This window comes from Xiphophorus hellerii, chromosome 20 (assembly GCF_003331165.1).
Source record: "Xiphophorus hellerii strain 12219 chromosome 20, Xiphophorus_hellerii-4.1, whole genome shotgun sequence".
Taxonomy (NCBI): Eukaryota; Metazoa; Chordata; class Actinopteri; order Cyprinodontiformes; family Poeciliidae; genus Xiphophorus; species Xiphophorus hellerii.
The window spans coordinates 26,195,295-26,210,882 of NC_045691.1; the positions used below are offsets into that span (position 1 = coordinate 26,195,295).

The following is a 15,588-nucleotide window of genomic DNA, read 5'->3' on the forward strand; positions in this document are numbered from 1 at the left end:
AACGAGGGTCTTCCATGGTCAACCACTCGATCGCAGCAGCCTCTTAAACCTATAAAGTTCGAAATGAATGACCAGCAGGGTCACTGAATGATGCATTACACTTCTTAAACGACCTTTCGGCATTTCACCAGTCATATATTCTCACTATTCTGAAAGTAAGGATGCATTCACACCAGTCCTGTTCAATGAAATTCTAGTTAATCTGCCTAGAAAGTTTGGTTTCTAGTGCAAGTGTGAATGCAGAAAGTGATTATGAAAGCCACCAACAAATCCAGGTCTCGGTTTGGTGGAAGTGAACTCTGGCACGGTTCAAACGCATGACCAGACAGGAGAGCAGAAAGTAGCACAGGGCAGGGTGACAGCGAACCATACCGACTGAAAATGTAACAAAATGTTGCAGCTTTCAAACCAAAACAAACCGAGTCTGCGTTACTATCAGGTGTGAGAACACCCAAACAAAAATAAGAGTGAGCACCGGTATGAGAAATTTTTTCCAATATCGCTCATTACATGAATCTTAATTATTTCTTTTTGCTCTAAACATTTGAAGAAGCCTGATGTGTTTTTTGAACTTTGTTACGTGCATAATGTATTTCCAATTTCAGTGCCCACTATTTATATATATATACACACACATTACATTTCTTCCCTTTGATGACGCAAAAGCTTTGCCCTCAACGGGACACACAGCCCGGCAAAGGGGAGTCCTTAGCAATGGAGCATTTATTGGATCTTTTTGGACCAGCCAAACAGGAGAGGAACAAGCAAAAAGGGATTACAAGAATCATAATCGGCTGAGAAAACTTTGCTCCGGAACAAACACAAAAACCTGTGAAAAGTGGATAAAAATGGAGGTTATGGCGACCCAGCAGCCAGGCGGCTTAAAGGCTTTCCCCACGATCTCTGTCGAGAGCTAAAACACCGTCTCACTGCGGTGTTGCACCCCCACCTGGCAACAAAACAGGAGCGGTCTGGCTCTGGCTGAAGAGGCGGAGGCTTATTGCGCCAAACGACGTGAGCTATGTGATGACGGTGGTGGAAAGCGGTGCTCAAACGTGTTGGGCCCCAAAAAGAAGAAATAAGAAAAAACTCTCCAGTGTTCAGCAGAGATGAAAGCTGGTAAGGATCGCTGTATGCAACTCGCATCATTTTCTTCCTCATTAAACCCTCCAGTGAAGCCTCACACTGTATGGGAGCGGGTACCGTCAGGCTGCAAGAGGCCACCCCCATCAGGACTGAATCATTTGGACACAGGCACTCAGTCAAAAAGAACAGGGGGAAATGGATTTTGTTTTTTGTAAAAATGGATTTCATCTTTTGCCGCCTGTAATTATTCCTTTTCATGCTGAGACGGTTTTGTTTGTTTGTTTCCCTTGCCAGACACTGTCTCCTAGCTGCTCTCTTCCAAACGCTGGCAAACCAGTCGCTGCTGGCTGAAGTGAAACACTTCGTACTGCAGCGCCAAAAGAAAGGAACGCCATCTCATGTACGGAAGCAGAGTGCCTTGCAAAAATAGTCATTTAAATCAAGCAAAAACAGCTATAATATTGGAAATTTGGGGAATACAAGAAGAAGAAGAGCACACTGAGGAACTGGAAGGAAAGCAAATGAAAAACTGTATTTGTATTCCGCCCCTGTCAATCTGATACCCCTAAATAAAATCCTCATGGAGGTTTATTAGAGTGAGCGAAAATCATTCTGAAGATAAAGACCAGACAGGAATACAGTTGGGTTATCAAATATCTTAACCTTTAAATACCTCACAGTACTGCTGAAACCGTCGTCAGAAAAATGGAACTGCAAATTTACCACAAAACACGGCCGCTCACCAAAACCGACGAGGACCAATCAGAAACAGCCACGTTCTTGTCATGCAGAAGATAAAAATGTGCCAAAAGGTGATCAAATGAAACCAAAAGTAACACTTCTGGGATAAATGGTGAACGATATGTGATGGAAAACTAACTCTGCACATCACCCTGTACACGCCGTCTTAACCGTGACACGCAGTGGGGGCAAGATCGTGCTGTGAGGACGCTTCTTTTCCAGCAGGCATGGTGTTGCCAACCCTGAAAGAAAACCTGTAGGAGGCTGTAAAGGTAGAATGGTTCAGAGCAGAGGTGTCAAACTCAAATACACAGTGGGCCAAACTTTAAAAAAAAAAGTTTTGGCCCAAGTTTGATATCTATTGAAAAAGATTTTAGTAGAGGAATAGAGGAAGGTTTTCTATTTTCTTCTGGTATTACGATAAAACGTTTAACATTAAAAACACGCAATACCTAAAGCTGTGAGCACATGTGAAACTAAATGTCAAACGGGACAGTGAAAAAAAATCTATACATCTTGCTCTGTTTGCAGACTTCGTAAGTTAATAAATCATAAACTGTGTCTCTATTACTAAACTTTGTCAACATTCCGCTAATGTCGCAAAAGCCACAGTTTCACAATTACAGTGTTTCCATTAAATAATTAAAAAAATGTACGTAAATAAGTTTGTTCACATGATAAGTAATTAAAAAACATGCCGCACAACCATCTTATAAACTACTTCCTGACTTCTTCTTCGTGGTTTGCGCAAGTGGCAACATCCGGTTGTTGACCGTGTGACTCGTGTGACGCGAAAAAAGCAGTTTATGATATAACCCAACCCTCACACGACCAAATAACCGCCTCATCCTAGCCACAAAACTTTTTATCAAAGAAACAAGAATTTTGTTTTAGAAATTGGCGTCTCCATTAAGGGAATTTAATTTTCAAAATATGAGTCAGAGTTTGACTCCTGTGGTTTAGATCTAGCCTTACAGAGCTGCCGTCCGTCCGGCCACCTGAATCAAATGGCTGAATTCTCTCATTTGTCTCTGCAGAGGCCCGCGAACAAACCGTTCATTTCATTCAGATGTGCTAGAGAAGGAAAGCAGCTGCAGTGACGTGGCTCTTCTGAAGCCGACATCGGGACCCGACGTTTAGATCGAACCGTATTCACGTCTTAAGATAGTTTAATCAAAGCCCGCACCGACCATCAACTGTGAATAAGTGTCGAAAAACTGAAAATCCATGTTCACAGACGCATCCCTCCAACTTGGCAAAGCTTGAGCTTTTTTTGTAAGGAAAACGTGCAAAACCGGTGGAGCTATGTTCCCCGAAAATAAAATCTTTTCTGGTGAAAAAGCAGGGAGCCTTTTACTTTCGCTTCACAATTATGCAAATTTGTTTGTGATGTGCCAAAATGTTGAATTCAAAGGGAGTATGAACGCTTTTACAAGGTATTAGTTCTGTGTTAGTTAAAAATAATGAAAAAAAAAACGCAAGACATGTTTGACGAGCAATGTTGGCAAGAAGCCAAACGTGATGTTGGTAGAATTGCGTGCCAACATTTAGTGTTCATTACGACGAATTGAATACAAACTGACAATCACTGGCAGTTGCGCACTGGAACATACTTGAGTAATTTCCAAGCAGTCGTGCAAGGTGTGATCCGACACCAATACGGACGGAACAGAGGAAAAAAAGCGGTAGATAAGGCGGACACGCACTGCGACGGGCAGACATATGCTGCCGCCGCGTCGAGGACGCCATTTCTAACACCTTTAATTAGCCGAGATGGGTGTTAATGAATTTGACAAGAAAAATATGACATGGTCGCTTCTTAGCCGCCCACACGCCGAGCGAAACAGAAGCAAAACAACTGGCCCCTCCACCTCGCCGTGAAAGGAGTCGAAGTGGACAGATTGCTCAGCGGCTGGAAGAGGAGAGCTCGCTCCACACTGCTGCACCCGCTGGGTGGAAGCGTTTTGGCCTTTCTTCACCCCGTACCTAAACGTCCGTGTCCAGAGGGAGGCAGAAGTCCCTGGAGAACGGCACTTTGGAAACTCTCATCGAGGCCGGCGTGCGACTCTAAAAGGTGTGAGAACATTGACTTTATAGCTGAACAAAGACATAATGTGATCACTTTGACCTGCAACTGGCCGATTATCACAGTTCAGATAGCAATAGCATTTAGCCTATTTATTGTAATTTTGATGCACAGACTTAATGAGAAGCATTGAAAACTATTTCTTTCGAGAAAACATGCTCACTGCTCAGAAAGTTAAATATTTTTGCCAGTAAAACGACCTTCTGCTTGACAGGTACAGACAGAAATCACGTCTTTATATTTGAACACTGAGTGCATCATTTCAGATTTTTCTTAGATTTCAACTGACAGCTGTACGATCCATTGAGGTGTTTTCAAATGTATGTTTTCTACCAGCCCCTTCTGAGGGAATTGACCCATTTTCTTCCAATAATTGATCAGTTAAGGCAACATATTTGTGTAATTTTGAAGCACAAAACAGAATATGATGGAAAATCGAGCTGGATATAACTGAGGACCATTTTCTTTACAAATGTATATCTATTCAAAATTCTAACTATAGCAGTGTTAAACAATATAAATTATAGTATATTTAGACTATAATAAACTTATATGATTTATGTGACCAACACTCCCAAGGCCAATATAATCTTACTGAAATGTTTTGGTTTCAGTAAGATTATCTCCGAAGCTGGAGGTTTACGTCTCATTCTAAAAGCATTTCTGGAATTAATGGGCGAGAAACGGAACATGTTTTTTAATAATTTGGGATATTTGATGCTGGTGATGAATCTACAAATGAATTGTCTTATAAGACACTTGAAATAGGTCATATTTGCGAGGCTAATGGTTGGACACTGTTGGTTGAACATATAGTGGATTGACTGCAAGTAAGTTTCATTTCTCCAAAATGTAAACAAAGCACCTTGAAAAATGAAAAAAAGGTGGGGTTTTGATTTTATAAAAATGGTACCGCTTTAAAACTTTATTACTGGTAACCGGCCCATAACCATTCCCCTCCCAGCTCCAGAGCATCCAGGATTCCTCCCCCAACAGGCCCTGACCAATTATTTTCTTTGGCAGGGAGAGTTTGGAGGTTTTCATACTGTAGAATCGAGCTTCCCTCCCACTTTGTGTCCCACTGCAACAGAAAACAGACAAGAAGACAAGTTTGCGGCGCATTAATCACTAGCGAGACGCCTCAAGCCGCTGGAACCCGAATCTCTTTGGATAGCAGGTATGGGAGGGAGGACAGCACGGATCTCAGATTGATTTCCACAAAGACCGACCAGAGAGAGACGGAGAAACGGGAAGCCAAGGTAATGTGGGATCAAAGCCGCGCCGATCGAGAACATAAGGTGAATCAAACTGACGCAGCTGAAGCTCTGCTGTGACACTTTTTCAAACGAAGGCATTAGCAGCTACACCACATCCATTCGCATGGTTGGCGCTCTGGATCCATCACGTTCTTCCGGACCAGCACAGCTGCCCCGAGTTGGTTTGGAAACCTTGAGCTGCGAGGCGCTCCGGGGCGAAGCGGCTCCCCTCCAACCGGCTGCACTGTCCTTGTCAGCTCCTTAAACAACAACATCACCTCCGGAATAATTCAATTGTTACGCTTTGCAGCCGGAAAATCCTCAAACAGCTGTTCCAATAAAAATGCCATTTCCCTCTGGCAAATAAGCATTTCACAAACAATAGACAAATATTTGGCTATAAAGGCGAGGTGTCAGGGGACAGCTTACCTCATTCTGCTCGCTGGCTGGAGCCGCTATCCACAACTATGAGTAACGGTTTGCTATTATGCAGGAAGGAGACGACGGGAATATGAAACGTCCTGAATACCGGCTCCGTTCCCTGCGTTAAATCTAAGCTTTTACCGATTTTATGTCAGATCGAACATCTTAAATATCCAAAACGAGCCTCACCGTTCCCTGTGTCTGTGGTCAGGGCCGGATCTACAAGGATGTTGGCCCCTGGGCTGGAGCCAGGTTTGGTGCCCTGACCACCAAAGGATAAAAGCTTTTACTAGTGCAAATTACAGTCGTCCTCTACCTCCGCTGGAATGATGCATGGTAGATTTAGTATGTCGCCCTGCCAATAGCTTCATGTTGTAGCCCAAAAATGCGCCATAACTTAACCTTAAAATACTTGAGCATTGTTTACATTCATAAAAATCCCTAAATGTTTATGCAACTCTCCTGATATTAGCCTTTCAGTGTTATGCAAGTAAAATGTTTCCAAAACACATTTGTAGAACAAAAAAAGAAAATAAAGTATGTGAGCGTCCCCAACAAATGGGAGCCCTGAGCTACTGCCCCAAATTTACAGATTTCTTCTGTTTTTGCTTCTTTATCACGTTTATATGTTTCAGATCAAACAAATTTGAACATGAGACAAAGAGTAAATACAAAGACAAAAAAACTGCATTCAAATTAAGTTTTCAGAAATGACTCTGTGGATTTATGAGACAAAAGTGAAACTTTCTCCAAACATGTGGTATAAAAAAAATCAAACAGCAATTCAGTAAAAGAGCATCAAGCCAACAGTCACACAGTGGCGGTGGTATGGTGCTGTGGGGTTAATTACTTTTTCATATATAACCAGATTAGTTTTGATAATTTTTGTTCCTCTTAAAGAAATGAAATTATCTTTTGAAAACTACATCTCTTCTTTACAGAGAGGATATTTTTGACCAAAACTGAAGATATTAACCATGTGTAAAAAAAAAAAAAAAATTCTATAAGCACATAAAACTATAACAGGTCACATACTTTCTTACAGCGCCTTTAAACAAAGTTTTAAGATGGAAATATAATCTGCTCTGCGCTATGCAAGCACATTCGGCGACTGTTCAAGGTGTTCTTTGTCAGTCAATTATGCAAATGGGGGACACTGGAATGTGGCTGGAGGGGGGAGGGAAGGAGGGGAATTCATTTCCATTATAGCTATGATTCACCGGAAAACAAATGAGACATGCTGAAAAAGCTGCAGCATAATTTTCAGATGGCTGCAGATTAACCTCGCAGTAGGTGCAGCGCGCCGCCTCGGCTGAGGGGAGATGAAGTGGATGAAAAACGGGAATTGGATTCTCTTTAAAAAAAAAACAAAAAAACACAGGAACAAAACGATGCGATTAAAAACAAAGGAGCCGTAACAAACAGCGACAAAAATAAAATACAATTTTTTTAAAAAGTTGGAGGAGGAGAAAAGAGGAAGACCGTCTTAACTGCTCCGAGAGCCTCCGCGCTAAGTCAATCAAGAAAAAAAAAAGAAGAAGTAATTTCTCATTTTTATTTCAGTCGGAGTAATTTCAGTGTTCATTCATCAGTGAAACCTCATTTCAATCGAAAAGCTGCTGGAACAGAATGCACCGAGCTACCTGCTGTCACATCGCATCCCCAGAAACCTTGCAGGAGAAAAGGGAAAGAGTCGCATCGGCGCTGTGCGGCGTCCATGTTGCACCGCCGCGACTAAATTACATTCTGACCTTTTAGGAGTGATGGAGACTCCCACACCACATCGTATGCCCCACGCTCCCCTCTTCACACACACACACACACACACACACACACCCAAGGTAGGCAAGCACAGACTCACACGATGTGACACATCAGTGCAGAGATGAGAAGAAAAAAAAAGAAAATCATCAGTCAATAAATGGTAGCCAGCAGCAGCAGCAGACTTACCTTTGAGGATGCTCTGGCCGTGTAGTAAGTCTCTGGGGACAATCACCGTGTAGAAGTTCTGAGAGAAGCCGGGTCTGCAGGGAGGCTTCAGGGGCTGGCCCGCCCTGCTCCCCTAGGGGAAGGGAAAAAAAATAAAAGGTGGACTAATTTAGGTTCATAAGTGGATTTTTCAGACTAACACTGAATCTTGCTGTTTGTTTACAACTTGGATCCACCGTCTGAAGCAGATCGATCACAGTCAGATGCTGCCTGGCCAACTCTATACGTCTACTAGGCTTTAGCAGCCGGTGTAGATTTTGAGGAACTGAGATTTCAGGGAAGAGGCGACTGGCTTTATACGTTTTCCTCCGGTGCGGCGCAGTCAGTTCCCCCAAAATCAAAATCAAGGCAGGCAGAGGTTTCAAAAAGCAACGCCGTTCTTACAGTCTGAAGTCCTCTTAAGGGCATGAGCAAGTCGCCGTCTCATTGCTGTGCACTGCCATCCAGCTGGAGGAAAACCGTGCTAGGAAACTCTTTCCTTGCTTACAAGTCAAAATAAAAACAGCTCACTTTTATTAAGGATAACACTGATTAGTCTCTAAGCTGTATGGCTGCTAAGCTACCTAATGCAGACTTGCTGCCTTAGTAAACAGCACAACAAATTAACAGTCGTTAACACGTAACATGTTGGTGTCGCCAAAGGCAGCAAAACAGCAAAAATTTCAAATTTAGCTGCATAAAAAGCAGCTGGAAACACTTCTTAGAGATTATTCAAACTTTCTAAGTCTCCCAAAGTCAAAATGACAATAAGTGTGATTACATGTCGTTGTAGCAAAAGTAAAAATATTTGTTTGCTTTAAATCAGATCAATTTGGTCATCCAGGCCATTTTTTGTATAAAATGAATATATTTTTACACAAATTTATACCACAAGACCGTCATTCAAAACATTCCAACTTGCATCATTTGATAGTGAGCAAAAAGCTGTCGATTTGTTTACAGGTAGAATGCCTGTCACACACATGACATGAAAATAAGTCTGTGTACCACATACCTAACCTCAACACATACAAATAAGCAGTTAAACATTTATTTCTCACAAATAAATGTACACCAAAGTACGCCCCAAAGACGCTGCCGTCCTGGGTGGTGAGCCGCATCACCCAGCTCAAAAAACCCACCACAGTGCAGTGGCACAATGCAGTGGGCTCCTATCAGACCTACTTCATCTATGAACATGAGTGAACTTGTGGTGATTCATAATTAGCCATAATCCTTATAACAAAAGCAGACTGGCTGCTTAAGTAACGGCGACAACATAGAAAGTGTCCATAAAGTGAAGCGTGAATCGTCTCTGCAGTGTGTAGTGAGGGATAAAGGAAAAATGCCAAATGTGCATTATGATCAGGCACAGCTGCAGGATCACAGAGTGCGAGCCAGAAAGAGCAACTATCCTCGCAGCATGCACCTGATTCATGCATCTATAGTATCACATCCCCTCTGACTGCACACACACACACACACCCCCACACGCACACACACGCACCCCGGCAGACAGCTCAGCCATGGCAGTTGTTTGCTTGTGAACGAAATAAGATGTCCCCCTCTCACACCCCTTCCATTATTCTTCCTCATTAGGCAAAACTGATCGCCAACCGAGTCGCGCTCCCTGAAATGTTAGCGGCGTGCAAAGCGAAGTTTAATCGCGGGCGGCGGAACAACAAGCCAGTCCAGTTTACATATATAAAAGCCTCGTCCACCGCAATAATGCTGCAGTTTATTCCGGGGAGGCTAACGCTCTTACTTTTCAGTCCGCCCGTCTTTAAGAAATAAATAAATGACTTTAAATCACAAGCTTTGCAGATTTTTTTTTATTATTATTATCCCCCCCCCCCCCCTTCTTTCCCCTCCAAACTGCACGGCTCCACTGCACCCGTCATGTGGCGGCGCAGCGCAACGGGGCAAAGTGAGCCGTCCGCGGCCACTTCCGAGCGCCCATGCAGCGCAGCTGCGAAGCACTACGGCAGTGCAGCACTTCCAACCGGAGAGCAGACGGGGGGGAAGAAAATTAACTCATCTTACCGAGGATGCGCCCACGAGTACGGTGCACGCCAACAGGATGCAGCCAGCGATCATCTTTGCGAACAAACAAACAAACCAAAAAATTAAAAAAAAGCCAAAAGGTTAGAGAGAAAGAAAGACAAAAAGAAAAAAAAAGAAACAATCAGGGGAGGAAAAAGAAGAAGGATGAATCTCCGTCAGTCGGTATAATTCCCGGATCTCCCGTAGTGGTTTTGTGGTTTTTTTCTCTCTTCTCTCCACCGCTGAGCAGCAGAACGTCCCTACTTGTCTGGCGCAAAAGTGCCGCTGAGACAGAAGATGCTGCGCTCCGTCCGGAGGAAGCCGGTGCCCATTGGATGACGGCGTCACTACAACCCCTCCTACCCCGCGGCGGTGCGGGCGAGGCTGGGCCAGGCGAGGCGAGGCTGCGCCGCCAATAACTCCCCGTGATGATGCCACTTCAGGGATCTATTGGTGGAGAAATGCCCTTTTTCCAGGCTATTTAGATTCATATTTTGACTTCAGATGGAGCAGAGGCGGCTCTCCGGCTGTGTGAGTGACAAGCAGCCATCCGAGTCCTTTTCATGAGTCCATCAACTAACTGCAGTCTATTTCACACCCCAGTTACCCCCTCTGCCCCTGATCCAGGGTGTAAGTGTAGCAAAGAGCCGGCGAGTTATTAACTTTTTATTAAAGCTGCCAACGATGGAAGATCGGCAGATAGGACTTTTGATTGTGACTGAAAGCTTCAGATGAAATAAAGCACAATGTACCAAAAAATAAAAAAATAAAATGGAAAGAGAAAATCATCTGAGATCACAGGGATTTTGACTTGATTGGCTTCAAGGTTCTCAGTTCATTTTAAAGATATATAAATATATACAAATATGAATTCATTTTTTGCGAGACAGTTAATATTAAGAAACTGAAGGTTATCCCTCATTTTTCTTGGCACTGTTTTAGGAAAGACAGTGTGAGAAAAAGTCTAGCAATCCATGGTAAATATATATATATATATATATATTTTTTTTTTTTTGCCACAATCTCCAGAAATGTATTTACAACCCATTGAATTTGTTCATTTGTTACTTGTCAGTAGTCTTTCTGCTGGGACTTTATGTTTCAGAGGCAGTAATGGATAAAAGATGATTCTGGCGCATGTTCTTACAAGATTGATGTTTTTTGTGCCTTCTCTTCAGAATAACTCAAGCTCCACATTGTGCGTTCGCTCCATCGATCCCATCTCACCAGTCTGCTGAAAATAAATAAATAAAATCAACGCCACAGCGCGACGCTCCCGGCACCGACGTTTCATGTTTCAATTCTTTCTCGTTCTTTTTTTTTTTTTTTGTAAAATTGTTCAGCCTCGTTTAGATTGGAAGAAGAGTTTCCAAAAAACCTCAATTATAAACACTTCTGACGGATTCCCAGTTGGTTTTAATTCTGTACTTTAACTGGACCGTTGTGACATATTGGTCTAAGCCATAAACCTCCAGCTGAACGTTTAGATTGTCTTCCTGGGAGACGACAGCCTAACCACCATCCTCTGCATCTTTTCCTGCCTCTTCCTCCCTGTTTTTAGCTTCATCGGTCTTCCAATTAAATCTGACCAGTTTGCCCCCCAATCCGCCTAAGAAAAGCATCTTCACAGCATTACCTTATGACACCATAAGGATGAAATATCAATATTAGTTTTGTGCCAATTGTGGTATTCTGAAAGTAGGTCAAGGAACTCAAATTTGAGCACCTCCTTCCACATGTTTTCTGTGTCCCAAACTGCCAATTGGACTTTTTATGCCTTTGTTTCAACGATGTCTGTTCATTTCATTCATCCAAAAAGGCCGGTTTCTCAGCCTTGTGTAGCTGTACTGGCTGTGGCAATAAATACGTCCTTCAAAGGACGTCACCAAACGGATCCAGTCGCTGTCCACATGGCAACATTTTTCAAAAAAATGGTTTTCAGTTTGAAAAGGAGAAAAGGAAATTCACACGGTACCTCTTCCAGAAACGCTTTCATTCACACAGAAACACAGATGAGTTGTGCTTTTCCTCCCCCAGGCCTGTGAGTGGCGCTAAGCGTAGAGTATTAAACATGTGCATAAAGACTCTACAAGGTTAGCGGTAAGGACAACAACTGAGCAACAGGGCGCAAGTCGAGCATCCAAGATGAACATGCATTCCGCCATTGTTGTCGTTATGCAAGATGCGTACGATGCGTTTGGGTTATAGGTTGGGCTAATACCTGAGCGTTTTCACAAAGGAAGCGTTTTCACTGTCCACATGAATACAGGCAGGCAAAAGTTTCACTCCTGAACCTGTTTAAACAAAAAATGCTAAAGATCGCTTAAAAATATTGTTTCCATGTGGACGCAGGAAGCAGACAGTTAAAAACTCTTTCGAAGGAAAGACATTCCTGTTTGGATGGGGCCTCGGAAAATAACAGTTCAGGTAACGAGCAGAGGTTTTTAAGAAATACAGAGAGGAGAGATCAGCTGTTTTGCTATTTTGGATTATTTCCCTCTTTTGGGCAACAATTCTACAGATTCTCAATCTTTTAATTTTCCTTTGACTAGACAGCGTATATACCAACATGTAATCCTCCCCTATAACGCTGCAGTTCATCTGAGCTAAAAAATAAATAAATAAATAAATAAATAAGTAGTATTAGCAGCGTGTGCTTGTCTGCGAGATGCCTGGTTGACCAGATGTCCGGTCAGCAGATTCTCTAATGCAGAGCTGGCAAACTCTACAGATCCTCCATAGCAGCCATTGGTCAGTTATTGGTTTATTGAATTAAAAGTGCTCTAAGAATGTTTACATAACCAAGGTTACCTTTCTCTCTGATCTAAAGAAAGATAATCTGAGTGTTTTAATACTAACCATGGAGAGAACCTACAAGGCGGGTAACCATGGAGGAGGAAGCAGCATGACAACAGGAGGAACCAGTAGACCACAGGTCTCAAACTCCAGTCCTCAAGGGCCGCTGTCCTGCAGTTTATAGATGTGCCACAGATACAAAACACTGGAATGAAATGGCTTAATTACCTCCTCCTTGTGTAGATCAGTTTTCCAGAGCCTTGCTAATGACCTAATTATTCTATTCAGGTGTGGTGCAGCAGAGGCACATCTAAAAGTTGCAGGACACCGGCAATAGAGGACTGGAGTTTGAGACCCCTGCAGTAGAGAATGGCAGAAACTGAGAGGCTTAAACACAGAGTGTGACTGTAGACAAGAGGCAGGTGGTTGATGGCTAACAGGGTGCATCTGGGAGAGAGGAGGCAAACAGGTGGACTGAAGGAAAATGAATAATTTACACTGCAAGCTGAGAGTTAAAAACAACAGCAAAACCCGAGGAAAAGAACAACATTAAGACTCTAAAGAGCAAAATCCAAGGAGCTTAAAGAGCAGAACGCAAGGATAAATACAGAAACCGAACACAAAGAAATCAACATTTATGGCAAGACCTGTCTAGCAATAATGAACACAGGAAGGGATGAATGTATGGCAAGACCTGATCAAATATAAATGAGCAACAAGGGGGTGGTAAAGGCATGAACACAAATAAAATCATACGGTCTGCTGAGTTCCTTGGTCTTAATGGTGCCGATTATTCACTAATGTTCTCTAACAAACCGTAACTTAATAGCTGCATTTATACTGAAATTAAATAAAACACAGCTGAGCACTATTTACCAATTTATGCCTTCTTAAAGTAGTTGAGCTCACTGGATTTAATTTAGGGTAGAGGCATCCAAACCTTCTGTCATGTGATGCAAAGTTGACCAATCAAAAACATTCATGGGTCAAGGGAAAAAAAAAAAGACTAAGAAAACTAAAATCAAGCATCCATCCATCTTCTGTTCACCCTTTGTCCCTAATGGGGTCGGGAGGGTTGCTGGTTCCTATCTCGGGGGTCACTCTGGACAGGTTGCCAGTCTGTTGCAGGGCAACACAGAGACAGAGACAAACAACCATGCACACACACATTCACACCTAGGGAGAATTTAGAGAGACCAATTAACCTAACAGTCATGTTTTTGGACTGTGGGAGGAAGCCGGAGTACCTGGAGAGAACCCACGCATGCACAGGGAGAACACGCAAACTCCATGTAGAAAGACCCCAGCTGGGAATCGAACCCAGGACCTTCTTGCTGCAAGACAGCAGTGCTACCAACTGCGCCACTGTGCAGCCTAAAATCAAGCAATTTTATTTTTGCTTTTGTAGGAAAGGGATGTTATGTATAATTTATCCAGAAATCCCGTCCAGATGTTTAAAAGGATTTTGCACATTTGAAGTATTAAAAGAAAGACGTCTAGTTTTCAAATCCTGCTTGGTTTGGTTAAACACATGTATTTTCAGTTTTAAAAACAGGATTTGGGTCGCTTTCTTTTCAAAATGCTTGCCCAGTTCAATAAATTAGATAAAAGCTGATTTGGTGCAGCAAAGTCAGCTTTTCAGTAAAAGTTCAGCGGTTCTATTTATCATAAAAGCTTGGCTGTAAAAAGACAAATACTTTGTTACAAACATAAAAATATATATACATATATATATATATATATATATATTATGTTGGTAATAATTTTACTCTGATTAAAATGAAAAAGTTCAAACTAATTTTTTTATCATTCCTAAACTGCTGTTTGTGGGCCACAAAGAGTCACTTCAAGGGCCACAAATGGCCCACTGGCCACACTTTGGACACCCCTGATGTAGTAGCATCAGAGCAGAATACAGATCCACTTTGCGGATTTTTATTTTCTTCCACATTTATACATCCCTTTCTATTGGTCAAACAGGCGGTGACGCTTTCAAAGATCTTCGTAAAATTGGACAAAACGACCAAATAGAGACATTCGCACGACGCCTTTTGACTGCGTTGACCCGTCTGACGGTTTAATAATGTTGACATTTTCACGGCCTCAGATCAGTGCCTGCATTTCCATATCTGAGAGGTCGTGACAATTTAATCCCGTCAAAAGGAATGTGACAGTACTGCCGTGTCAATCAGCGCAATCCAGAGTCTGCCCTGTCACTGCCGCTCACTTTACTCTGCTTCATGTTTGGCACCAGCGGCTTCAGTGTTGGAATAAAAGAAAAGAAAAAAATAAAAGATCTTTGAAAATCCTTTCCCTCGGTTTCCGTCCTTTCGAACAGTATCTTCAAAACAAACCGCTCGAGGGTGATAATTAAGAAGTACTTCTAGCCGCGCTGACTGCTGCTCAGTGGGTGTTTCTGTCCACAGGGCGGGATTTTTTTTCTCTCTTAAGGTCAGAGATATGAAAGAAAAGGGAAGAAGAAGAAAAAAATAAAATACTCTGCGCTCATCCGTCTTCCGGGCATTGTGTGTTTTTGCTTTTATTGTACCGTGGAAAAACTTGGCAGAGCCAGACTGTGACAGGGGTTTTTGAAGCGACGGCCTGTGCGCTAAACAATGACTCTCAGTAAATAGCGTCACATTTCCTCACACGGGACCCGGCTGCTTACTGGAAGGAGGGCGACAAAAAAAAAAAAAAAGAAAAGAAAAGCTCCCGGAGAGAAAATGACAGAGTGTGATGAGTGGCACGTCCTGAAGAGCTTGTAGTTCCCACTGTCTGCTGGTTTGCCTTCGAAGCTGATTCAGAGTTCAGTCAGTGTCTCAGTCGAGTGCTCATGTCCCTTAAACCTTGTTCACGTTTTGTCAAATCTGCCCCACACATAAATATATATAAATATTGATATATTTGTGATTTATTCAATCAATCTACATTCATAGTTCTTTGCTTCACTTTCTATCCATGATTTGTTTGTGGTTATGTTTAAGTCTATGTCCATAATTATGTTTTTTTTATGCCAACACTAATAAACCATTTAGTAACTGTGTGTTTCTTCAGGTACAAAGTACAGATTTATTCCTTCTTTAATTGAAAACCTCCTATCGGTTCATTAGCAACAGTTGTGTGGTACCTCCTACTGGTCTGTACCAACTGTTAAAATGTGAACGTATAGATGTCTCTTAGCAACATACA

The 15,588-nt window shown here is 42.4% G+C and overlaps 1 protein-coding gene across 2 annotated transcripts in view; it reads right to left on the bottom strand.

The window, feature by feature from the left end:
- The window catches only part of cdh4 (cadherin 4, type 1, R-cadherin (retinal)), a 307,449-nt gene extending 296,941 nt beyond the window's left edge, over window positions 1–10,508 (bottom strand). The window contains exons 1-2 of one of the 2 annotated variants that reach the window (XM_032549916.1): window positions 9,604–10,508; window positions 7,543–7,654 (exon numbers count right to left, since the gene is read on the bottom strand). In XM_032549916.1, coding sequence (XP_032405807.1) covers window positions 7,543–7,654; window positions 9,604–9,657 — 166 coding nt within the window. In that variant the 5' untranslated portion in view covers window positions 9,658–10,508. The remainder of the gene's footprint in view (window positions 1–7,542; window positions 7,655–9,603) is intronic. The other variant, XM_032549917.1, reaches the window with a different exon arrangement.
- Between the last annotated feature and the right edge of the window lie 5,080 nt (window positions 10,509–15,588).